The following is a 27,285-nucleotide window of genomic DNA, read 5'->3' as shown; positions in this document are numbered from 1 at the left end:
CCCCTCCGGAATTCTTTAGAAATTATAATTTCCAAAATCGTATTTTAAGCATTGTTTGATAATGATGGGACTAAGAGCGGGCGGGGGTTCAGTGTGCCCTCACTGAAGTCGATTTCAGGCTAGTTTAGGCAGGAAGCTGTGGCTGAACCGTCCACAGAACTGTCTAAAAACGAAATTTTCAGGTATAGTGTTTGCGTGGGAGAAAAGGGGGATCCGGGGTCTTTCCCCAAAAGTTCTTGAAACTGATGTTTGAAAAACGCAATTTTAGTTTGTTTTTCAATACGTTAAGTGAGAGGAGGTGGAATTAGGGGCTTCTCTAAAGACGCTAATTGAGACTCTTTGGTAGTAATGTTTACGAATGGATTTCGGGGTCCTCCACTGCAAAAATTTCGAAAAATGCCAAAGCACTTTTATATGACGTTTGATGATAGGAAGGGCTGTCGTCTGAAAACATGTTTTGGATTTTGGAGCCAACATTTTTAGGCTATGTTTGATTAAGTTAAGGTGGAAGAGGTGAATCAGAGATTTAATTGGGTCCTTAAGATCGATGGTTCAACCAGCGAAATTTTCTGAAAGTAAAGTCCTAGAAACGCAATTTTAAGCCTTCTTTAATTTCGTCAAGGAGGTCATGGCATCCTTTTGGATCTTCGTTTTGGAGTTACATTTAAATTTGCTTCACGGAGCAAGGGCGCTGTCCTCCTACCTGATCTGAAACGGGCAGTTCATTCAAAATTTTAATCAAAAAAATTGTAGTAAAGGGGGAAAAGTACAACATTTTATTTCGTCTCAAGGGAGTCGCAATTTTCCACTTTCTCTCCACGCATCCACGATTGTTAAACACAGAGTTTTGTTACGCATAGTTCGTTGTTTGAAATGCTTGCGAGTGTATTTAATCAGTATAGCTTTTTTTAAATAAATAAAATATGTCTTCATCGTTTAGGTCTATAAAAGTTTGGGGGATAAACATTAGTGGCTGGCCGCCCTCGGTGCTCCTTTTAGACGGCAGCATTTCATGCTTCACAAGGGGGCCTTTCCCCTCCCCTGTATCCATGCCTGATTACCAGTTCTGTCACAAACTTTGCAACCAAATGAAGCATGTGTGTTAAGAGTAGATATAAATGGACATTGAACCAACACAATGTTCCCTAACATTCTATTTTCCTTAAACTATGCTATTCTGTCGGGAAATCGACACATATTTTGACAATTGATTATTTAAAAATCAGCCTATAAGTTATCTTGTGAGAAATTCTTGAGGAATTTTGCGTGATTATAAGAACTATATGATGCGGCCTGCGGCCGCCCCTTGCTTTGGCCGCCCTTGTGCGGCGCACACTCTGCACACCTGCTAGGATCGGCCCTGCCCCTTTGCTACAAACTAACTTTGTGCCAAATTTCATGAAAATCGGCCGAACAGTCTAGACGCTATGCGCATCACCGAGATCCTACAGACATCCAAACATCCTCTGGACATCCAGACAGAGAGACTTTCAGCTTTATTATTAGTAAAGATTATAGTGTGTTACATATTTATAAGCCATATGGGGTTCTTCACTGTGTGATGAATCACAATACAAAATGACCGAGATCCTACAGACATCCAAACATCCTCTGGACATCCAGACAGAGAGACTTTCAGCTTTATTATTAGTAAAGATTATAGTGTGTTACATATTTATAAGCCATATGGGGTTCTTCACTGTGTGATGAATCACAATACAAAATGAAGACAAGTAGTGGGAACGTTTAACTGTATTATTAACATTGCATGGGAAGCATTGGCAACAAGCTTTGTATAATACCTAAACAATAAGAATATAGCAATAATGAAGGCATTGAAGATGATGTAGAAGAAAACAGGTTGATTCTATTTTCAAGTAAGGCAGTCTTTCATCTAGCGGAATATCGTCTTGATGTAGAAGAACAATCTAACAAAGTGAAGCATGTGTTTTGAGCTGTACATGTTCTTGAAGATTTTGTTAAAAGAAATCAACCAAGCTCTTTCAAGCAATCTGAAATATCTCAATATTTAAAAAAGCTGTAGTTTTGTTATTTAAAATTAATGAACACCTTTTAATTCACAATTTCTGTTACAATTCTAATAACTTTTATTATAATGAATAAACACTCGTTCAATAAATGCCTTGTCCAACCTTTTATGAAAATTTGCTCCTAAACCAGCTTTTTATAATGAATAAACACTCTTTCCATAAATGCCTTGTCCAAAATTTTATGAAATTTTGCTCCTAGACCAGTAAACCTCCCCCCTTTCTCCTCTTGAAAAAAAAGGGAAAAAACACTAAAAATTCCTTTGAATTTTAACAACTTGAATTCAAATTATGTTTTTCGCAATCACAGATTGCAATAGTACCCTACTCGTTCAGTTTCTTTTTTCTACAAACGGGCTGGAAATCAGGAAGATATTCACACCCGTCATGTTACGAATGGTGATTTTCTAGATTGGGATAGTGCAAGGCATATCCACAAAAAAAGAAATTGCATGAGGATGGGTCTATAAAGATCTAATTATTCGGGCAAATTTGCACCCTTATACTCATAATAAAAATTAATTTTACGGTGTATACCTTTATGGTATTTTTTACTTCTTATCAATTTTAAATGATAGGGATGAGTGATCTGCAAATTTTGTATTTAGATGATGTTTTGCTTTTTAAGTTTTCTATGTTGATGTTTTTCATGCAAAAATGTAATTTTACACCTCCTCTTCTTTTTAAAAGTAGAGTCTGCATAAGTTAAGCTTGGAATGAATGCAAACAAGTTATAACCATGGCAATGAAAATTTGTCCTCTTAATAAATGTTAAAACAATTAGCTAGACTCATTCTTGTTGCCAGGGTAATTTTAAAAATCAGAGCTTGTCAAATTTAGTCAAATGAGGATGATAAGGAATTCATGATTGCTCAAAAAAAAAAAAAAAAAAAAAACATTTTATGGCATCTGGCTATTTTATTTTGATTGAAAAACAAGAAGAGAGATAGTTATTTAAAGGTTTTGTGTTACTTATGAAACATGATTTAATCATAAAACTTTTCGTTAGAGTTAGTCTGAGGTTTCCTTTCCCTCCTTTTTCATTTCTTTTTTGAATTTCATTATGTGTTTAATTAAATTTGAAGATAAGTTAAATTCTAGGCCACTATCAGCAAATTTTTATCCTGCTTTGCTTTTCCTCGACCAGAAGAATACTAAGCAATCTCTTCGAACTTAGGTCCAAATAGTTCATTTTTATTCTTTTACAATATCAGTGGAGTGTGGAGTTAAAAGTACAATTTTCTTGAATAACTTTATATTTGAGATACTGAAAACTAATATTTTTAACTGACCTAACTTTTGTTTCAGTGAATCTTGGTGTGGTCCTTTTTCTTTCTCAGTTTCATTCCCATGTTATAATGGCATGAAAAAATGTTCTTGGATTGTAAGTTTCTTTTATTTACTTACATAGATTTTTCTTTGCAAAACTAAAAGAAATTCTGAGAGATTTACCGAATACCATATTTTACGGAATACCAAACATTCCGTTAAAGTTCTCACTTTAAAGTAACAAAGTTCTAAAATGTCAGAATTCAATTATTGTATTTGTATCTTTATTTGTGTCAGTCTAAAATAGTTTATCTATTTTGTATCTTTGAAAATAAATGCATTTCCATCACAGTTGGGTTTTTGACATGACATGTCAAAACTAGTCGAAAACGTCAAAAACCTGTGGAATACTGACATTATCGTCAATTAAAATGATTTTTTCCCCCAGAAACATACAAGTACCTGATGCTGAGAAATTATTTAACGATAATTTGCACATCAAGTCAGTAAAATTAATTATAATTTAACTTAATAGAATTAATTTTTAAAAAATTATAAATTTTCTTTAAATAAATTTATTTTGCTGTTATAATAGTTACAGATATTAAAATCCAGTTTTTAATTTAGTTCTGTTTAAATATAACTGAAATGATTAGTTTCAAGTTATTTTATCAATTCCTTCTGTGTCAGGATTTATGTAATGTCTTTTTTAATCTTCTGTTATTAACAATGTCTTTGAACTAATATAAAAGTTCTCTGTTCATAAATAAAATAATATTAGCTTGAAACAGAACCAAATTCATACAAGTTTCGAACAGCTTTTTAAACTGAATCTGTTCCATATCCTGGAAGCTACATCTCAGTTCAGGATCTCTCAGCTAGAGTATGGTGAAAAGGTTTTAAAAAACAGAATATAGCCTATGCTATTCGGCATCAATTGATAGGTTTATCTCTAATTTTGGATTGATCAACTTCAACTGGAACACTGAAATAAATGTGGGTACAAAGTATACCTCAAAACTTAAATTTTGAATTGGTAGCCAATGGCTACCAGATCCGCACAAAAAGGTAGCCAAATTTCAAAAAATGATAGCCAAACTTTATTTTAATTTATTTTATTCCGTTTATTTATTTAGTATGTGTGTATATGTCATTGGCGTAGCAAAGAACGTTTCTTATAAAATAATAATTAAAAATAAATAAGTAAATAGAAAATATTTTAAAAAAATAAAATAAAAGCGAGCTAAAAAGAAAAGAGGGTTGAGGAAAAATTTTGGGGGAATTGAACTTGGGGGGGAACGGGCACCCCTGCCCAGATATTATTTAACACATCTTTTGCAAACTATAATCTACATTAATTTATCTTTAAGCAAAACACATCACAATAATAAATAAATAAATAAAATAGATTGTTATTATTATTAATTTTTTTCAGCTTTCAAAACTTCTAGAAACATCACAGCTTTCAACCAAAAGACGAGTTAGTTCCTTGATAAAGAAAACAACAAAATACCAAAAACTTGAACAGAATGTAAAACCTAAACCATTTGCGATTCTACAAAAATATTTTTTTGTTTTTACAAATGCATGCAGAATTTTATAAAAATGAATAAATAAAAGAAAGGTAAACAATATAAAACAAAACAAAAAATGAAATAAAAGATCGAGCAGAAAAAAAAAAGGGTTTCAGCCGTATTCTTTCCACCTTCTCTAGACGCAAGGGTGCCATTTTTTTTTAAAATTATTTATGTGTTTTATAAATACGATTGTACTTCTCTTTATTTATTTTGGAACACACATTTTCCTCTTCTAACTGGTGAAAATGGACAATCTACAACGCGGCGCCATTTTGAAAACGCGGGACGCCATTTTGAAAATTTACCGCGAAACTTAAAAATAAAAACTTTTTTAAGGGGAAATAAAGTAAATAAACGGATATGTCCTCTCCTCTAGTAGGTTTTATATTTTAAAAAGAAAAAAAAAAGGAAAAACAAACAATATGATTAAAACAAAAAATCAAAAATCTTGCAAAAAAAAAAATTTTTAACGATATCGTTTTTACCTTGTCTCTGTGCATTTTTGACTCAAAGGTGCCATTTTTGTTTATTCATATCTAAACCAAATATACAAGATTATTTCTTTAAAATTCTTTTTATTTTGGAAAGGGCGTTTTCGTCTTAACTGGTAAACGTGAACAATAACAACGCGACGCCATTTTGAAAACGCGTAGTTTAAAAATACCGCAAAACGAAGAAATAGCCATTTGTTAAGGAGAATTAAAGTTGAAAAATGAATTTAAGATCAAAAAAGCATAATTTATTAAATTGGTGCATGAAATTTGTCTATTTTTAGGATCGCGTGTAAAGAAAACCCGGTTTTCGAAATAGCAAGTTTTGTAACGAATTTGCCATCGTGATTGCGATTTTTGTTTTCTATTCAGAACAAGAACACACAGCACAATTGGACAATACTCCCCCCCCCCTATTCCCTCCTTCATCCCCAGCGATTCGTTAGCCGAACTTTTAGTGGACAAAAGAATTTGGGGAAAGGTCATAAGTCAAGACTATAGGTCAGGGAAGGTTTCATTGGCGAATGGTAGCCACATTGGCGACTGAAGTGAATATAATGGTCGCCAAAATTTGAAAATTGGTCGCATCTGGCGACTGGCGACCGCGAGTTTTGAGCTTTAGTACAAAGGTTTTTTTGTTATTTAAGAAATAAACAGCTATTACTATTAATACTAGCTGCCTACGGCAGGTTAGTGTGTAACTTTTTTCCTCTTAAGTACCATAGTATAGCCCATTCAACGCTGTACTTCGGGGGGGCTTCGCTCGGCGAAAGAAATTTAATCAACGTTTTTGGTATGCAAATTACATTCCTTAAAAGGAAAAGATGAAAAAACCATTGGATCAAAAAACACACCGCCTACTTTGGTACATTAATTAATGAACAGTGTTAATTTTCCCGGTGGTGCAGTTCCAGAATCATTTGTTGGACTTGCTCGCTATGGCAGATGAAACAACCTAAAGTTCGAAGAACTAAAAACAGGTTGGCACATGCCAGCAAAAAATTAGTGGAGTGATCTGCCTGGAGGAAAAGAATTACAGATACACTTTTAACAGTCAAACAACAATTTTCTTAAACAACAGAGCAGGGAAAAGTCAACAAGTGTCAATTCAACAAAACATATTCCCAAAATAATTTTGACTGAGAAAACCCCCAAAATATTCGTAGAAAACAATTAAAAAGCTTCGTTAAGTTCTAGAACATCACAATGACTAGTCCAACCTTAAGTCAATGCCAGAAAACTTGAAAATGTCCCAGTAGAAACACATGAAGTTCAGGGATATTCTATATTAAGAACTGGCACTCATAAAAAAACATGAAAACACAATCCGCCAATCAGATAACAAGAAGTTTTGACACAGCCTGTTCCACAGGTGGATGGCAGTCATGCCTTTTTCTCAGTAGACCCTTCAATTTTAGACACTAAGGACCGTCTCATCCGCCGAAGAACACATCCTCGAAAACATCCAGTCCGGCTGGACTCCAGATGCCGTCTTGTCCTTAGGTGTTTAAAACTTTTTTAAACCTTCTAAAACTTGAGGTTTAAAAAAGAATTGTCTTTGATAACCAAAATAAAGTATTTTCCAACATTATTCCATTCCCAGTCGGCTGCACACCTTGTAACTTAAACTAGAACTATTCAATAATTTCCGCTTTAAGCGGAAAAAGAGAGGGAAATTATAAATGCAGGAAAAAAATCCTCGATCAAAGCAAGAGCAGCGTAGCTTTGGGGAAAAGAAGAATCAAATTTGGAATTGTGCCAAAGTGCTTTCTTTCAGGCAGTAAAAACGCCCTTGAGAATGAAAGTTTTAATTCATACCTCTGTTAATTAAAGTTGTAGAGAAACCTTCCTAAACATGTGTCAGAAAAATTATGATTCTATCAATACCTGGTTTGATCGTCAAGTCTCTGGCGTTCGGGAGAAGTAAAAGTGACATAGATAGAAAGAAAGAAAGATAGATAGATAGATACAAAGATACACTCAGTTTTTAATATATAAGATTTAATGTACTGCTATTGAGAATACTTTTTATTCCATGTTGTATAATTATTAATTTTAAAGGAATAGAAAATATAATAAATCCTCCCAAAAATGAAAGCAAATTAATATGGTAAATGACTAATGTGGCTTATGTTTATATGAAATTCTGCATAAATTGATAATTAGTTTTTCCTAATAAATGATTTGATAACTGGTATCATGGTAACATGTTATGTGATAAATAAAGAATCTTGCAGAACCTCTAATGTTCTAGTACTACAATTTACCGTCATTAAACTTCAATTGCAGTGATTAGTTCAATTAGAGTGTTTTAAACAATAATTAATGTTTCATACAGATTAAGACATCAAAAATTTTAAAATACTGAAAATTTTACTCTCCAGGTGCTTTTATGTATTAAGATGTACACTGTTTTAATAAATTGTGAAATGGTAATTTTTTTTCTTCAAAACATTTTATATAAAAAAGTTATTTAACTATATATTCATGAACAATTAAAATTATAAGTTTTTTCTGGTACTGTATTTAAAGGAATTTGTTATAAAAAGGTTGATGTTGTATGTTATTAGATTTAAGAAAAAAAAATTTTGAAAAAAAATAGAACCGACTTCAAAATTGCTCTAAAAAGTGAAAAATAATTTTATTCTTTAAACAACATACGATAATGCTTTTAAACATAATTTTTGAAGTTGGCGCAAAAACAAAATGTAAAATCCAGTGTACCATGCTTCGTTCATATTTTTTTCAGACAAGCATCCAAAGTTACAAACGAAACATTTATATCTTATTCAAATATGCTGTCATCAATGCATAATGTATGTGATAGTGAAGAAACTGGACCTGGTTAAATTTATAGTTGTAGTTGAGTTATGGCTGTGAATGATTTTATCTATCGTTTTTGCGCCAACTTCAAAAATTATGTTTAAAAGCATTATCGATGTTGTTTAAAGAATAAAATTATTTTTCACTTTTTAGAGCAATTTTGAAGTCGGTTCTATTTTTTTTCAAAATTTTTTTATTTCATTCTTTTTAGTGTAAATGTAGGTATTTCAGAAATAATAAGCAGTTACCATCACGAAACTTCACCTTATTTTTTTCATAAAAATGCTCCATACTAAAAAAAAAACTATAAACACGCGTTTAACTTTAAGCGATCGGCACTAAAAACTTATCTTTGTTCCTCTCTGGAATTCATGTTTAGTTAATTTAGTTATAACCATTTAAGTATTATGTTTTCCCTAACTAATTTACATTTCACAGCATCTAAGTTGCTCATGATACAATCCTGTATTTTCTTACTTAGCCCCGATCATCTGTTATTGGCATAGATGATAACGATAAAAATACTACTGTGTGTAGTTGAAGCAAACTTAATGGTAGCATTGTGAAGGCTAAGCAGATCCTAATCACTGCATCACCTCGCTTCCAGGTTAGGTTTACCCCCACTATAGATCAATGCATGGCCCCACTCAATACTCATAAGCGCCAGTGCCATTGAGTGGGACCATGATCAATGACACTGAAGAAGGGAAGATTTCGATAATTCACATAGGGTTACTATATAAATCAGCAGGGTTACCAAAATAAAATTATTTACGGCAAAAAATGAGACAACAGCGCCAGATTCCCGATTATCGAAATATCTCCCTGAAGAAACTTGATGCTTGCTTCAGAGAAGCCTTCATTCAAAATTATCATTACAATTAATATTAATGTTACTGTCGCATGGCAACAAACTTTCATAACAATGGGTTTAAAATTTAATCATTTAATAGGGAAATTGCATGAAATTTGTTGTTTTTTGCCCATAACTTTTTTTCTAAAGGACAAATATGGTCAAACAAAGTAATGGGACCTAAGTTGAGCCATCCCCTATCCATTAAAAGAATCATCAAAATCGGTTCACTGGGTGAGACGCTGTGAGTGGACAAACAAAAAAAAAAACATACATACGGTATGAACTGATAACCGCCTCCTTTTTGAAGTAGGTTAAAAATTGAAAAGCAACCAAATTTAAATTTAACATCTGAGTGCTTTCTCTTCCATTTAAATAACTTTGAATGTCTTAATATCATTTGTACTATGGCGCACTATGCTATTATATTTATGCATAGTCCATAAAAATATGTTTATTTACCAATTGTTGAATATATTAAATTATTAAATTGTTTACGATTCTGTACCAAATATTTCATGCATCTCTGGTGATAATCCAATTGACTTGTTTCTAACAAGTAAAAAATTAGATTTTACAATTGTTATGAATAAATATACTTGATTCATGTTTTTGATGCTTTTTAATTACTGCTGTAAATTCTTTTTTTTTTCTTTTTTAGTATTCCAATGCCAAAAATAAATTATATGTTAAGCAAGGTGAACGTTGTCCTATCAGTTTTTCATCAACGCTAAAGGAATATAGTGACGTATACATAAGGACAGTTGCTCTTTTCAAAATATCATCTGACGTTGTGCATTGCTGTCTTCAACACTCCTTTTCCGAGCATGTTTCAGGTACTGTGTTTTAGCTATAAAATATACATTTAAAATAATTTTTACAACTTTGTTTCAAATTTTAAAAAATCCGATTTTCTTTTTATAGGAGTTCCAGAAGCAGGACACTTTGTAAGATGTGAGTCTGAAACAGCTGTCTATTTATGTGATCCTGAAACTAATAGGCATAGTGTTGTTGTTCCTTTGGAATGCCCACCTGGTAATACATTTCTGCTTTATTAAATACTAGAAAATCCCAGTCATGGTATGATGGGGGCAGATTGCTTCTTTATTAGAAAGATTTCCCGTAAATTTTGACGTGTTCAAATAGATACATATAAGAGAGAAATGTTTAACTTTTTTTGATTGGGAATTGTTACCATAATGGCTTGAACTTATCACCGGACTACAGAGTTATTTTTAATCAATATCTGACCAGCAAATCAATCGCTTATTAGATCTAGTTTTGCCTTGTTGAAACAATCACTTCTCTGCTTCTCAAATGCTGCCAAAATATATTATCTAATTATAAAAAAAATTACTGAGTTTTAAGTGATGCAACAATGAAATAATGCTGCAAGCTATCACGCAAGTTTCATTGTTGGTGACATTAGCCTTACTTGATCAGTGAATTGGCTATTATATACATAAGGATTTTTACAAATAACACTAGTCAACAACAAAGAACTTTTTGTCTGCATCCTGGTTTTAAATAGTAAATTCCTACTAATTTTGGGTTGGGAAAAACAAATATGGTAGTGGATTTTTTTATTAGCTCTTGTTTTCAAGATAATAAAATCCCCCTGGAGAAAGATGCACAGCAACCATACACTGTTTTAAAGATAATGTTAAAAAGAGTAAAAAAATCCTGTGCAATAAATGTTATTAAATTCCTGTTTCATTAAACAATGCTTATTTTTCGAAAGCAGTGGTTTTTTCTGACTTATTGCTTTAAACGCTTCTTTTTCGATTGCTTTTTGTACATCAAAGAAGGACCATTTCTCGTTATAGTTCATCAGCGTTTTGTGAGCATTAACTTAGCCCAATGACCCTTTTATCTGCATTCCATTGTAAAGATATCTTAGTGAAACCTTTCCTCATGCTCACTGCTCATAGCTATAGTTTTTAAACAAAATGTAATGAAAGAAGTGAACAAAATAGAGTTTCAGAGACACATCAATGGCCACAGAACCTTTGTAGGAATTGTTTGACCAACTGTTTTTAGTTCTTGTCTTCTCTCATGCTTAGAAATACTTGCAATACACCCTTAAAGGCTTCCTGGGTATTTTTTTTTCTCTTCAAAATCAGTGATTTTCATAATCGCGCATATATTAAAGGCTGTTAAAAATTCTCTCATTAACCTTAGCTTCAATATATCTTGGAAATTTTCCTTTAAGGTACTGTAAAACATCTTTGTTCACAGCTTTCAAAGTTCTTTATAATTCCCAGCAGAATGAGCATGGGTGGAAGCAGAAGATGGTGGATCAACTAGAGGCTGACTTTGAGCATTTCTCTTCCCAGAATTTAAATTTTCATGTGGTGAGATTTTCTATCCCCATCTGGGGTTGAAGTTCAGAAGACATTCAGTCCCATGGCGGATTCATACGGAAACGAAATCCAACCACTTACGACTCTAGACACCGTGGACCCAGGTACAGACCTGACTCCGGTGGTGCCCATTGCCTACTTACTGTTCCACTCGATAGCCACTGGGCAGATACAGATCTGCTCAAGCGTAAGTAAAGAGTGGTAGGCGGGTGTTTCAATCTACCAGGAAAAAGAGCATTTGTGAGAATTCACTATCCTAGTTAGCTATGTTTCTTGAAAACTAGAGCTAATCTCAACTTTTTATAGTGGTTTTAGTGTTTAGTGAGGCAAAATATTTCAGAAAGAGCTTTTTTTGAGCCAGATGCATTTTTGGTGTTGACTAGTGTAATTTAAGCTGTAAAAAAAATAACCACATCACACCCGAGGGTCCCCTGTTCCTATCACAGTAGTGACTTGCTCAGATTAGGGTGTGATGTGATTACTTAAAAAATAACCACATCATACCCTAATCAGTGACGTAGCTAGGGAGGGGCGGAGGGGGTGGTCCGCCCCGGGCGGCACTTTTTGGGGGGCGGCAATTTCGCGCGTTTTATTTTACGCGTTTTCCCAACAAGTAAATCAAGCTTTTGATCGTTTTTTGGAGTCAAAAAAAGGTCTTTTAATTCTAAAGTTGTGGCACGACTATGATAATGAAATTACTCAAATATAAAACATGTGTTGTTCTTGTGGACATCTCAGCATTATATTGTTTGTTTTTTCTCTTTCTTCGTCTGAAGCTAGACTGAGGGCGGTGACACATTTTTCGGAAAGAGCAACCGAACTTTCCTATCCCTTAACGTCACCAAACAGCCAAAAAGTGCAGTTTTAGGCCTTGAGTCTCAAAACATTTCCAAAGGATAACGCCAACTCCATCCCTTTACATCTCATTCTTTTAGCCTAATATTGAGTTTTTAAAATTTCAATACCAACAAATTCCTGTTGGCAGTCAAGCCCTGACCCTTCCTTTAACGTGGTTAAAGATAGTCTAATATGTGTATTAAGGACATCAACTTCGAACTTTAAAACCCCCATCGCATCCAATGTCTCTAAAAATAGCTTAACGTTGGGATTTTGAAACTTAAAATTTCAGAAAAATTCTAAGGTAGGGACCCCAAATGTGCACGAACCTAACATCATCACAAATTTTGTTTTTTGAAATTTCTAAGGGAAGGCCGCAAAGCCTTCTTTTCTCAGTAATGAAGAGCTTAAATTGAACAATTGTTTCGAAAAAGATTTTGGGTGGGAATCCTCCTCCGAACTCTCTCTCATGACGTTGTCCGTCAAACAACGGCTCAAGTCGCGTTTTTAGGACGTCATTTTCAAAAAGTTTCATAGGAGGACGGGAAACTCATCAGACTTCGGAAATAGGTTGGAAACTTATGTCTTCAAAGATAGCCTACAATTGCGTTTTTAAAACTTCGGCATCGGAAAATTTCTTGAGAGCTAGCGTACATTTCCTATTCTCTTTAACGTCATCAAAGATAGACTAAAATTGATTTCAAGTTTGAAAATATTTCGGAAGGAAAATCCAGCCTTTGTTGGAGTCAGGGCCCTTACACCACTAGATACAGCCTACATTTACGTGCCTTTCAGTTTAGTTGAAAAGCTTTGCGGACAGCGCCGCTGAACCTTCCCAAATATCTTTACGTCTCCAAAGATAGCCTAAAATTGCTTTTTTAAGACTTCGATTTCAGAAAATTTCCTTGTAAACTTTTAATACCCCTAACGTCACCAACGAAAGCATAAAACTGATTTCAATTTTGAAAAAAAAAAAAAAAAAATCTGGAAGGAAGCTCAGAGTCTTTTTTTCTATAAACCGTCTCCAAAAATTGCTTAAAATTCCGAATAACTTTTGGAATGTTTCGGTGGAGTTCTGAATTCCTTTTTTTTTCGTCTGCAAGAAAAATAAGAAGGAAAAAAATAATTTTATTTTTTCTTTATTAAAATTTTATTAAAACACATTTGACTCTTTAATGTATTAACTATTCCCCACTTAACCCCCAGGAACCGCCCCGGGCGGCAGAAAGCATAGCTACGCCACTGACCCTAATCTGGGCAAGTCACTACCATGATAGGAACAGGGGACCCTCGGGTGTGATGTGATGTGGTTATTTTTAAGTGCTTAATGAATCAGCCAATATTAGACCTAAACAAATTGATTCACATCTAATTGTTGATGTTTTTTTGCCATTTGTTTCAAAAAATTAAGAAAGAGATTTTTTAATAGCTAATAATAATATTTTTGCTTGTTCCTGACTTCTGTACTGAATGCCATCTAACTAGCGAAAATTATAGTTCTGATCTTTAGTTTGAGGATGGATTGTATTATGGAGAAAAATATATTCTCTGTGTGCCCATTTATAGCTAAGTCTAAATTTTAATTTATGACAATGCAGTTTTTTTACTCCTTGCTTATTTCAAAAAAGGAAAAAATCATTATAGACTTCAAAAAAAGAAGAAAGGAAATAAGAAATTAAAACCTCAGAGAAGTAATAAAAGGTTCAGCATCCTTGGAATAAAGATAACATGATAGTTGCTGGCCTACCCCATTTTTCTTAAGGCTCTGCGGAAGTGAGATCAAAAGTGGAACTTGAACACAGTTTCAAGGGAACTGACTCCTTTTTCAGCATGACACGAAAGCATGTGCTAAGCTGACATGATTGACAAACGATCATTCAATCAGACAAGGAATTGTTGCTTTCTGTACCAAGGTCAGCCACAAGCAATTTATTAGTTGCTATCCCAACTATGACTGTCTTGAGGGGTTGTAGTTTCCTTCTTGTCTACTACAAGCTTTGACTGGCTTAGCGGGTTCATCCTCCACTCCAGGACCCAATTTAGAAATGCGGAGACCCCGGGGCAACGAAGGAGTGGAGGCCCCTAATCAGGGTTCGAAAAGATCATCATATTTTCGAAAATATCCGATACTTGATATATATCCAAATATTTTGATATATCCGATATTTTCGACCCGTGAAAGTTGGGATATTTTGTAAAAATTTTACTGTGGGGGCCCCTTTGTTGTGGAGGCCCCGGGACAGTAGCCCCCGCCTGCCCTTTCCCTAAATCCGACCCTGCTCCACTCCAACTCCCTGCTTTGCTATAAAAAAAATAGCAGAATTTGTTGGACATAGGAAAAACACATTAAAGATATATAAGCACGACATTTTTATATTTACATTCTACGCAAGCCAAGTCAGAAACTAGGGTTCAGCTCAGTATTAGAATATTGTAGATTGGAAAGGGTAAAATTATGGGCATAGGCTTTTCATACTCTTTCTTAAAATAGTCAAAATTTTTGAGCATTAGCATAATTGTTTTAATGTAAAGGAAACTATTTAAAAGCTTATTTTGTTCAGTAGCTTTTTATTTAGTTTATTTATTTATTTGTTTTAAGCTGGACAAAACGCAACGACTTACCTATATAAATTTGCCTGTCTTGGATCGTGTGTCGGAGGGCCTAATCGTAGGCCGTTAATGTTGGTGTTTACTCTGGAGAGGAGGTTTGTATGCTTTTTTTCTGTTTTTTCAATTAGATATCCTTTATAGGTTAGTCACTGAAAAAATATTCCAAAATTGTTTAATGTTAGGAAGTTAACATTGAAGTAAACATAATGTAAATTAAATGAAAATACGCTTATTGAATTAATACAAATTCAGTAATGAAACTGCAATAAAGACCAGTAGCCTCTTAAAACTGTTTACCCACTCATCCCCATTGCAAGTGACACCTGTTTCTGGGAAATTTAGACTTAAACAACTTCCATTTTAATAAATTCAAACAGTTTAACCCTGTTCCATCCAACCCTCAGTTGCTTGGAGAAAAGCTTATACATCTTGAGCCTGGAAGTATAATTAAAATCAGAAAGTTAATTAGAAAGAAAACCTAATAGACCTTCTTAGAACCTTTTCGAAAGAGTTCATGTCTTTCTGAGATAATGAGACCAAAATTGACCAACATACACCAAATGAGGTTTTTTCTAACTTCTGTGTAAAGTTAGAATTATAAATTGATCTATAGGGGAGACCGGGCCAAGATGACGAATGTCTTAATTTTTCCATTTTAAACTAGGTAACTGCATCAACTGCATGCTACTGGCTCTCCTAACCGCTGTTTGTTCAACAATAGTATAGAGATGCTGAAATCGCCATATTTGTGTTAGTTCTGAAGCTCTGATTTTTTACCGTTACCACGGTATAACTTTTATACATGTGCAAATAAGCTCTGCTGCATATACATATAGGATATATCGTGTCTCTTGAGTATTTATGAGCAACTTAGTTTAAATACTAACTATTACTATGAATAAATTTATCGCCTGTTTTTATGGCAATGGAGAAGAATCCGTTCGAACAGGCAATCTGGGGCAAGATGACTGGCAGCAACACTTTATTAAATTCCTGTAAACGCTGTGTGTTTGTCCACGCTACCTTGCGCTTCTCCTCTGGGGCTAAAGGACGCATTGAATAAGGGAGATATCGTTCGAAAGCGGATGACCAGGGGCTATTTATAAAACTAGTTGAATGAATTAAACCAAGCAAAGAATCTCCTGTTCTGCTGATTATTGACAATCAGAAATCTCACATAGCTTTGCAGGCTATCTTATATTGCAGTGAAAAAACATTATCATGGCTGGACTGCTACCCCACACATCTCATCGTCTCTAGCTCCTGATGCGTCATTTTTCTGCCCATTAAAAACCTACTATAGCCAAGCACATGTGACAACTTTATGGTCATTCATCAAGGACAAACTATCACAGAAAAAAAATATTGGTGAACTTTTGAGCACCGCTTACTTCGAAGCAGCTACAGTTGGAAATGCCGATAAAGGGTTTAAAGAATGAGATATCAAGTCTCATAATTTTCTTGTTTTTAGCGGACTATGATGTTGTTGGCTCTGAAACTGCTAATCCTCAGACCTTGGGAGTAGAAAACCAACATTTAAATCCTCCAGATGAAGCAGAAGTTATGGCAAATGCTGATACCGATTCACCAAAGAAGCATGTTAGTGTTTTTGATTTCGATGCATTGCCTAAAGCAACACAATGCAAGAAAACAAAAACTGAAGCTCAAACATTCTTACAAGCACACCCATCAAAGAAATGTCAGAACAAGGAGAAAAGCGGAAGAAAAAAAAGAATTATTTAAAAAATCAGAGAAAATAAGCTCGTGAAGCTAAAAAGGGATTAAAAAGAAAAAAAACTCAAACAAAGTTCCTGTGGGCCCAAGTCTATTACTGTGGGCCCGTATTCATGCCAAGCAATGCAGTTGCATCAAATTAAAAGAATAGTGTTCTATGATGCCTTGCTTGGAAAGTGGAATTTTGTGACCCTCCAACTAGTGATGTGGATCGGGTAAATACCCAGCGGGTAGGTAAATATTTTTTGGGTATTTACCCGGGTATTTACCCAAGGCCTGGGTAAATACCCAAAAACTGGGTATTTATGAAAAAATGCAAAAAAGCGAATGAGAATTTTTTTTTTTTAAATCTAAATATGAAATAATTGGTAAAACTGATATATACATATGTATTACACAGTTTATAATATTTTTTATTGGAAGACTTGATGAAATCATGAAAGAAACATATCGTTAACCAAAGAACCTTTCTTTTCAATGTCATAATTGGAGAAGTATAAGCAATTCATTATGAACTTCAGGATTTCAAAATCACAATCTAAGTTAGTCATATCCAAAATGAAAAAAAAGGAAGCAGGAGGGATATTTGGAAGAATAAACTGAGAAGTCATTAAGAAACTATGGTGTTATTTATTTTATTGATATTTAAGTGATATCATTGAAAATATAGAAACAGTTTTCACATTAATAAACAAAAAAAAAAAAAAAAAAAGCAAAATTTTCTTTTCTGTTGCCTTGTTCATTTGCATTTGCTCCCCTGTAGGGTGGGAAGGTAAATATTTTTTTGGGTATTTATCCGAAGGCAGGGTAAATCCCCTAGTAATTGCGCGTTTTGCAAAAAATTTTTAGGTAGTATTAAAAGGTGACTATTATCTTTTTTAAACATAAACCCTAAAATAAAAGATTAAAAATTTTAAATGTTTATGTATGTTATGTGTGTGTGTGTATATATATATGTGTGTGTGATACAGAATACACCTGAACAATTGAACTAAGTTTGGAAGAAATTTCTGCATAAGATATAAGTAAATAAATTGTAATAATAAATTGAGCGACATTTCGTTACATTTTGAGGTCATGCAGGGACATATTACTGGGTTATAAAAGACTAGGACCTTAAAAAAATTGATGTTTGCTTTTTTTTTTGTAACCAGTTAAGCTTTTTTCTTTTTGTAGAATGGCTTTTTATATCTGAAATTTGGTTATCAACATTGATTAGGCATATCCAACACATTTAATGTGAATATCATATTAGATTGCTAAGCTGTTTCACACAATAATTCTTTAAATATGTGATCAAAATACAATTTTTGGGCAAAAATTTATTGTTTTGTATATGGTTGGTTGTATATATACATAATGGAATACATACAGAAAAGTATTTTAGATGAATATAAATTTTTGAAATAAATACCCGGGTATTTACCCATTTTGGGTATTTACCCGGGTATATACCCTGGGTATTTACCCCTAAAAATAAATACCCGGGTATTTTACATCGCTACCTTCCAACAGAAGAATGGATCCAGAGCTGTAAAAGCCAAGAGTGGTGGCATAAGGAATATTTCAATCATGAAAATGGTATTTTTATTTGTGTCTATTGTTAGCTGCACAACTTAACACTTGAACATTACACTACAATGCATTACGCTTAATTTGATACTTAGTAAGATGTAAAAACGCAGTTATCATTTGTAAAACTAGGTAACATATTTGTTAAGGTTATGAAAAAATAAAAATATCCTTCATTATTTTTATTTGAAAAATTAAATGGTAATATATTTAATACTACAAAGGACTACTCTAAAAGCTGATGTAAAATTAATTTTACTATCCTTAAAAATTAATTAATAAACCGCGAAAATTGTTAGCATAGTCATCTTGCCCCAGTCTCCCCTACATAGTATTAAATGAAGTCTCCAAAAAGCAAAGAGAGAGCTACCAGGCTAACTTAGCTAAAAATTTCACATTACTGGAAAAGTTTGAATTTCAAAATTTTTCTGATTTTAGATCCTGATTCAAAAATTAGTGAAAATTATTGCATATAGCACGTTTTTCTAGGTTCTGCTAATATTTTTGCCATTCTTTTGTCTTGATCAATCTCAATGAAAGGCTACTTGAGTATGCTAAAAAAATCACAGATGATTTGTAGTGGCGTATGACCCGTAAATGTTGATTTTTCATTATGCATTACACGATGTGCCAATCGATACATTAAATAAATCATATTCATAACAGGGATGAGATTTTTCGTGCTTTTTCTGTTAGCTTTTAAAACCTTTTCTCCTTTTTTTGCCTCTTTCAAGCCTTATTTTTCTCAAAAATCGGAAAAGAATGCAATTTTTTTTTTTAAATCTTCGATCCCCGATTTCTTATTTTTTCTATTTTTCCCCCTCGAGTCTTCATCCTCCACAATATCTGCAAAAAAACGTATGTTTTGGAATCATGCCAACAATGTCAAACACTTGCTGCACCGAAAGTTACATGCCTCGTTTGAGATTTAAATGTTTTTGCTTCCTGCAAGTATTTTAATTATTTTTAATGCTGGGTAGTTTTTTACTATATGCTGCCTTATATCTGCTTATTTTATTCATTCATTCAATAATATTTTTATTTCTTTAAATTTATTTTAGAAAAAATGCAAAAGTCAATCAAAAAATGTGGCTTAGCACCCACAGTCTTGAATTTTATTGAAACTTGGCATGAATACTTTTTTTTTTTATGTATTTAAGAAAGTAAAAAATATTTATGGTGAATCTCAAATAGTTCAGACTTTACAGCCTGTTAAAAGTTTTGGGATTTCATGATTAAATGAGGCAGCTGCTAGTTGTTCTTTTGATTGTGTTCTCTTAAGATGTTTTATGCGTCATATTTTGTTTTTCTTGTTGAAGACAAGCTCTTTCTTACTTAGAAACAAAGTTCTTGGTCGACAAGTTGTGGACTTAAAAGTCTGTGCTTGTCCAGAAAGGGATAGAAAAAAAGAAGAACAGCAACAACATTCCCCAAATCAAAAAGCATCATCCAAAAGAAAATTTTCTCAGCTAAGTAAGTTGTTTAAGTTATTTTTTAAAATTTTAGTTGTTTCTACTGTTGGATTGCGTGAGTTTTGCTGAAGCTGTATTTTCCGGATAATTTCTAGTTTCTTTCTAGGCTGCAGTTTAAAGGCAAAAAAAAGAAAAAAAAAGAAAAAAAAAAGAAAACACTTTTACTATCAAAATAAAGTTTCTTTTCAAATACATTGCTTTATTAGTTCTCTTTCATTCATATTCTTATTTGTAGTCATTTTGCCAGAACAACTGTGGTATTATCAGGCTTTGTACAGTTCTTACTTTTTAACCTACTCTCCTGATTATTGTTATTATTATTATTATTTTAACATTTTCCACTTGTTCAGCATTTTTTTAACTTAACAGTTCTTATAAGTACACTACTGTGGGAAGGTAAAGGGCATCGTCTGCACAAATTAGTTTTTGAGATAGTGGAAGAAATGTGTTTTGGATTCCTTACTAACATTAGTGAAATGTAAGAAATAAGTTGTTTATTATCTGCTTTACATTCAGAGGAACCCAGATAAATAAGCTTTTACAATAAAGCTAAAGTGTAACAGATGAAAAAAATACAAAAACATGTAAAATAAAAAATCAGATACCCTTTACCTTCTCATGGCAGTACAAGACACATAGTTTTCTTCACCAAAAACAAAAGCTGATAAAAACTTTTGCATTTAAGGAAGCTAATAATTATTACTATTATCTTTCCTTCTTTTGATGTATTTGCTGTAATTTGATGCATTCAGCTTTGGAAAAATTCATCACAGATGCAAGCAGGGTTCACACTAGGGAAAAAATTAAGATGCAACCTCTGACCAAAATTTTATTGGATTTTTTGAAATTGAAGTGGGAGTAAGTAAGAAAGTAATCTGAGTGGGCTAAATCTGGGAAATGAGTGCATGGGTAGCAATCAAACTTTAATTCATTAATTTTGGCCATTGCAATAATGGATTTGTGAACAGGAGCAGTCTCGATGAAACAACACTTTCTTCTTGGCCAAATACGGTCGTTTATGCTTGATTTCTTCGCTGAAGCATTGCAGCATGTTTGCCTGATACTTGTCGTTTATAGTTTTTCCTTTTTCAAGATAATCAATTAAAATTATCCAATGGGCATCCCAAAAAACAGATGCCATGACCTTTGGAACGATTTTTGCCTTCTTTGGAGCCCATTCTCCCTTTTCAGTCCATTGTTTTGATAATTCTTTTGTCTTGAGTGTGAAGTAATCGACTCATGTTTCATCCATGGTTATTAAATGGCCCAAAAATTCTGCTTTGTTGCTGTGAAACGTCACTAAACACTCAATTGAAACATCTTCACAACACTGTTTTTGCTCACACTGTGACTGAGCAAACTGGCAAAGATTTTGCACAGCTTTCTCATGTTCAAATTTTCAGTTAATATGTGTTGTACTGCACTTTTTGAAATGCTGACTATGGTTGCTAGCTCGTGCACTTTCATTAGACGATCATCCAGTACCGCTTTGTGAATTTGCTTCACCATTTCTGGAGTCGTCATTTCAGTTGGTAGACAGTCTTGCATAATATAGACGAACGCGCGAACGGCGTTTGCAGAAAATTTTTGGCTCTGCAGAAATTTTTTTAAAAAATACTAACGTTATTTTAAAAAAAAAAATGGAGAAATTTCAAAAAAAAAAAAAAAAATCAACACTTTATTTCTGTTTTTTCCAAATCTTATGCAAAATTAATTTAAAAAATAAAGATTTCTTCTTGAAATTGTGATCATAGTACGCTAATTAGTTAAAAGATAAAAGAGTAAACGGTCACAAAAGGAGACTGCTTCTATCATGACTGCATGGTTTTTTATTTTACACAGCCTGAATCGCATAAAAGAAAAATTCATGATACGAAAAATAAACAACTTTACAGACAACAGAATGGTCTCTATTGGTGAATCCTGCTGTAAATTGAGTTTCAGTGCCTTGGCGTTGAGAGAGAGAAAAAAAGCACAGATCAGTCGGCGGCAGCGTATGATCCTCACCTCATTGATAACTTTTTTAACAGATAATATGCAGGAAAATATGGTATTTATTTTTGTAGAAATACTTCATTTTAAACAAATAGTAGTTTTTGTTGATTTGTTTACAAAACCAAATATCTTCATAAAATGTTCAAGTAAAAAGCAGGTAGCTCATGTTTTATCAGATCTACATTAGTTTTTTCACTATAAAATGAAAATAATAATAATGATCATGTGATTGGTATTGAGCAAAAAATAATGGTTAAGACAACTTTACTTCTGTTGGTGAAAAGTAAGCGTAAACTCTATGCTGTTGCAAAAGAAGTTTAAATCTTTTTTTTTCCGCCTTTTTCATATTTAAATATAAATTGAGGGTGAATTAGGCAAAATTATTATTTGCAGAAAATTTTCCTGTTAGGATTTGTGTTCGCAGAAAGCTTTTCATTTTATCTAAGTCTGTTGGTCGACCACTGTGATTCTCGGCTTGACAGCTCATACGGCCTTGCTTAAACTCTGCTACTCAATAGTTCACTTTACTGTTGTGAACGAAGAAATTGACTCACCCAGAATAGAATCTAGTTGAGTTTTTATATTGGTTGGGCTGAGGCCTTTTCAATAAAGGGTTTTATCACACAACAATGACCAATTTTCTCCATTTTCAAAAATTCACTGACAATGTTGACTATTGATGGCTGCAAACAAATACTAAACATTGTGCTGTCTTCTGACTTGAACCATCTTCTTTATAGATTGCGTTCTTTCTAATACAGTGGTATTTAACAAACAACTACTGCCATCTCTCAGTCAGGCCGGGTACTTATGGTACCACCCTCGTACTTCTCTTGAATTTTGTGAACAATAAATGTTGAAAGACTGAAAAAAAAAAGCATTTGAAAGGGAAAACAAGTCATAAAATGAAAAGTTTTAATCAACTACTGACAAACAAATTTTAGTATTGCTTATCTTTCTTTTTTAAGTAATATGGTTTGTCCTTACTATATAATTTGAATGCTGTAAAAGCATATTTTCGCTAGCTTGTCATAATTGAGAAAATGTAAGCCTCATAAATATTTTTTCGAGCAGATTGTTCTACTTTCGTTTCTGTTCATATAAAATTCCCTTCATTTTCAGATCATCAAATCATTGACATCTTTATTTTGGCTATTTTTTTAGTGCTTTTATAGAAATACACTTCATTATATAACTGTATTTTTATAGAAATATATTTTAAGTGCTTCATAAATTTTCAGCTGCTGAGGAGCTGGCTGGTTTTCAAGTAGATTCCTTTGCAAATGTTCCAACTGATAATTTTTATACATTGGAGGTAAGTAAATATATGTTCACATCGCCTTGACTTCTGAGCTTTCTTGATTTTATTTTCGGGGAGAAGGGCCTCAAACAAGGAGAAGTGACTAGGCAAACTGACACTTGTTTATCACAACCTGCCAGTGGCCAGTTTTAAATTTATACTTCCATTTTGGTGTCAGACTATGGTCATTTGGATATATTGGTCTGGTTCTACTCTGTCAAATTAAACGAAGAATTAGTTACAGCAACAAATGTGTATGCACTCAGGGTGTCAACCCACTTGGGAAAGTCAGAAAAAGTTTTAATTTCTGAAGAAAAAAAAATCAGGGAAATTTATAATTTCTGAGGAATAAAGAGCAATAATTTCAGCTCTGTTATTCATATTAAAATCTAAGCTTACTTAAAAATGAGCAAGTGTCAGTGAGTTAAGTTTTTGTAGACTGTATTACATAATGGCTATCTTGCTTTGTCGATTATTTTGTAGAGATATTAAGTTGAATCATGGGGTTTTCAAGTGATTCCTTCAATCAATAAAATCATACATGATGTAGTAGAACTACAAATGGTAGAACAACTTTTGTAAGAGTTAGCGGTGGTGTACATTGGCACTTGTTGACATTTTTACCATCTTGGCAAAAGCGGAAAAATACAATTGATTCTCTTTTTACGAATTGGGTTGTTCCACGAAAATGCTGCGTGAATCAAAACTGTACAAATTAAGATTAAATAGTAGTATTAAAATCACAGAAACAATCATTTTCATGTCCTTGTTATAATTTAGGAATGTTTTATCATTCATACATATTTTTGTCAGTTTAAATACTTTTCAGCACAGAATTTAACAAGATAATTAAAATGTCTTTAATGCAAGTCTGAAGTACTCAAATGTCATTTCCTCATTCGTCCCCACTATTAGTTAAAAAAAAAGCAAAAATTATTTCTTAGCAAACAAACAATAAGTTCACCTTTTTATAGTATTTATTTCAAAATATTGAAGAATTTAAGTTTAAAAAAAAAAAAATTTAAAATTAGTTCACGTAATTGTTTTTAAGTTTGTCCCCAGGGGGGGGGGGGCGGCTAGTGTCATTACCTCATAACAGTAAATTTCCTGCCCAGAGAATCACAATAATTTTTTTTCCCTGCAAAAAACTTGTAATCTACTGCTGCTAGCTGGCAACCCAGGAAAATATTGCAGCCCATTTCGGTCTTTAATTTGTCCGAAATTTTTACTTTGAATTGATATGAAAGCATCAAATCAGATAAAGTTTTTTGCATCCGTCATAAAAAAGAAGAAAAGTAAAGTAAAATAATGTAAGAAAACTGAATAATTATAAGTAACTGAATAATCCTTGTTTGAAAACATTTGTATGCAGATAAACTCAAACATCAGCTACGCATAACTACTAGAATCCAATTTTAATGAATTTGTGACGAATTGGGAGGGCTATCTTTCCTTCCAAGATCCTGACTCCGCTGAGAGACTTAAAGTGACCCACAATGACACAGCTCCCTATCCGTTATTTCCCCAGAGTGAGTGTCCAAGTAGAATCAGGTGTAATGCCTGTATGAGTAGCAAAGCCATCATGTTCAGTAGACAGATGAAAGTCGCAACTGCATTGCATCTTGGTGTAGATTTTTTTTTTAAATCATGTTTTGATGTTGTTTAATGGCTTGCTTTTTGTTTTTGGCCATTAAACAATGGGTTGCTTAATGGCCTTCCTTTCGGAGAAGTTATCTCACAATGACTTTGAATGTATTCAGCTAATCATCCTAAGGACAGTCCTGATTCTTTCTGGGGATCATGTGCCAAAAATGCAAAAGGCTTCTTAACAAAAATAGCATTAGGAAGGCTTTAGTCTTCTTATTAGTCATTGCACCTTTAAGCGGCACCTTGTTTTAATGGGTGTCAGAAAGAATTGAACTTTCTGGGGTTGCCTCTTTCTTGAGGAAACAGGTTACTCACATCATGTGTGACTCTGAAGTGTTTTTTGCCTATTGGTTTAAACACCTTGGTCTTCATTTGCTTGAACCATAGGAGATTCATAACATTCCCATTAGGTGTTCATTCAATTTTGCTTCCGCTACTGATCTATTTTAAGACTTCTGTTTGAGGACTAGTACAATAGACCTCTGGTGGCAGTGCTTGGTTCGGTTGAACCCCTCTTTCTTTCATTTCATTTTATGGCTTGTTTTAATAAAACTTCTATAAAATGACAATATTGCATGGCGTTGCCAAAGACTTAGTTCCTTGGTAGTGCTCAAATAGAATTACTAGTTAACTCAGCAGTTGGTGTCAAGATAGTTAATGATCTCAGTAGTTGTGTCCATACAACATTTTCATACAGGATAGGCTAACTGGTGATGCTTCTGGTAGTGCCTGCTATAACCAGGTTAACCAGTCTCTTTATTCGGGCACGACCCTAGTAACTGTAACAAAGCATGGCAGAAAATACTAGAGTTGCTGTATAGATGCAGTATGTACCCTAGCTAATTTTTTTTTCCTGTATCATTAAAACTGCTATTTTTTAATTTGTCAAGTATCATACTTGACAAATTAACGACATACTGTATGTCGTTGAAAGTCATTAACTATTTTCTCTATTTACTGTGTCTGTCAAAAGGTTTCATGTAAATAATCATGTCTAAAATATTTTATTTTTATTCAACAACAAGTAATGAAGTAAAATTTATGCAGGTAAAAAATGAGCAGTGGTACAGGTTGTTATCAAAAATGAAGACCTACTATGAAATTTTCAAAAACAGAAAATCTTTTCCTGTAGAAATCAGGAAATATTTTCAGCACATGTAAGTAATATTATCATTATTTATTTATTTTTCATTACAAAGATGACTTTTGGCTTGTGCTGTAAGCACAGGTTGTTGGGTTGGAAAAGGTTTTTATGCTTTTCTGTGAACACTTTTCTTCATATCATTGCTTGCTATTTTTCTTAATGTCAATTGACTATGCTGTCGTGCTAGTGCAAAACTTGTATCTGCATCTTAGCAAGCTCAAAATGAGAAACTACTATTTAAAGTTTTACGCTGTTTGATATTTTATTCAGAATATACTTTTTCAGATTTTTTTTTTTTTTTTTAAATACTTCCCATTCAGAAATGATCACAAAACATTGCATATAGGTAAAATACATTATGAAGAATTACATGGTGACCGTAACTCAATTTTGATAAAAAGTACAGACATGACTTTTGAGCTTAGCACAGCAGTATGCTGTTGATTTATTGATACAAGTCTTTGACTTTTCTTTACCATGCATTGCAGTTTAGTCATTAACGGTAACTTTGAGCCATGCTTTTTAACTATGTGCCTCCTAAAATCTTTTAGTAATTCAACTTAAAAAGATAAAATAAAACTACTACCCAAATTCAAAACAATAGAATATCAGAACTAACAAAACTAAATGTTAATTTGAAACGCAGCGAAAATATTTGAACACCTGTTAACCGATACATTGTGACAAGTGACTTGGAAAATATTGTTATTCTTTTGCTCAAAATGAGTCGTCAACATAATAGTTCTGAAACAGCAAAGTTGCGCATTGTATCATCGTTTAAAGTTGTTGACTGTCATTGCCTTTTTTTTTCATTTGAACACCCATTTCATTAACCATTTTAAGCACCAAGTGAGTTTTTGTTTTCAAATTAAAAAAAAAAATCATGTTAAAAAGAAGGTAGTTGCCTATTTTAAAGAACTCACAAAAACCTACTTTTTGGAAGGTTTAAAAACAATAAAAGAACACAGAGAAAAGTATTATGTTATAATTAGATTATGTTAGACTATTTATAAGTAAAAAATTACCTTGAATTACTGTTTTCTGTTGTTTTCTAAGGCATTGAATGAGCTGTCATGTGATGTATATATGAAATATTCCCTTACAAAATATGATTTTGTTTTCTTTTAGTATCACAAGTAGTAGTGATGAAGGGGTTGAATAAAGACCATAAGGACTGATTGAAATGTTGCAGAGTGCATTTACAATTTTAATTTTTTTCATGTGTTGACTTAGCCAAAAAAAAGTATTACAGTTCCTAATATTAACTAAATTTTTGCTCAAAAGTACAAGTCATTTAAATTTAGTTGTTATGCATTTAGATTTATAAGCCTTCAAGTTCAAATTTATTGACTGTACAAAAGTGAACATTTGTTGCGTTTTATACTGCCAAAACATTTTTGCTTCCTTGAACATGTTCACTGTGTAAATCCTGATGATCTAATTTTCTATGGCGTGAGAAGTATTAAATCTTATTCATTAAATTAGTACCAATGTTATTGCATGAAATTGGGATATTTCTATTGTGGAATGCACATATAGGAGAGTCCCCA

General features: G+C 33.0%; 1 protein-coding gene across 1 annotated transcript in view; it reads left to right on the top strand.

Annotated features, from left to right (window-relative positions):
* Positions 1-26,875, top strand: part of LOC129230379 (cellular tumor antigen p53-like) — a 63,525-nt gene extending 36,650 nt beyond the window's left edge. The window contains exons 4-9 of the mRNA XM_054864778.1: positions 9,723-9,897; positions 9,986-10,096; positions 14,861-14,966; positions 19,517-19,650; positions 22,886-22,959; positions 26,864-26,875. Coding sequence (XP_054720753.1) covers positions 9,723-9,897; positions 9,986-10,096; positions 14,861-14,966; positions 19,517-19,650; positions 22,886-22,959; positions 26,864-26,875 — 612 coding nt within the window. The remainder of the gene's footprint in view (positions 1-9,722; positions 9,898-9,985; positions 10,097-14,860; positions 14,967-19,516; positions 19,651-22,885; positions 22,960-26,863) is intronic.
* Positions 26,876-27,285: the final 410 nt, after the last annotated feature.

Source organism: Uloborus diversus, chromosome 9, assembly GCF_026930045.1.
Source record: "Uloborus diversus isolate 005 chromosome 9, Udiv.v.3.1, whole genome shotgun sequence".
NCBI classification, from domain to species: domain Eukaryota; kingdom Metazoa; phylum Arthropoda; class Arachnida; order Araneae; family Uloboridae; genus Uloborus; species Uloborus diversus.
Note: the sequence above shows the minus strand (reverse complement) of the source record. Positions and strands in the feature narration are given on the sequence as shown.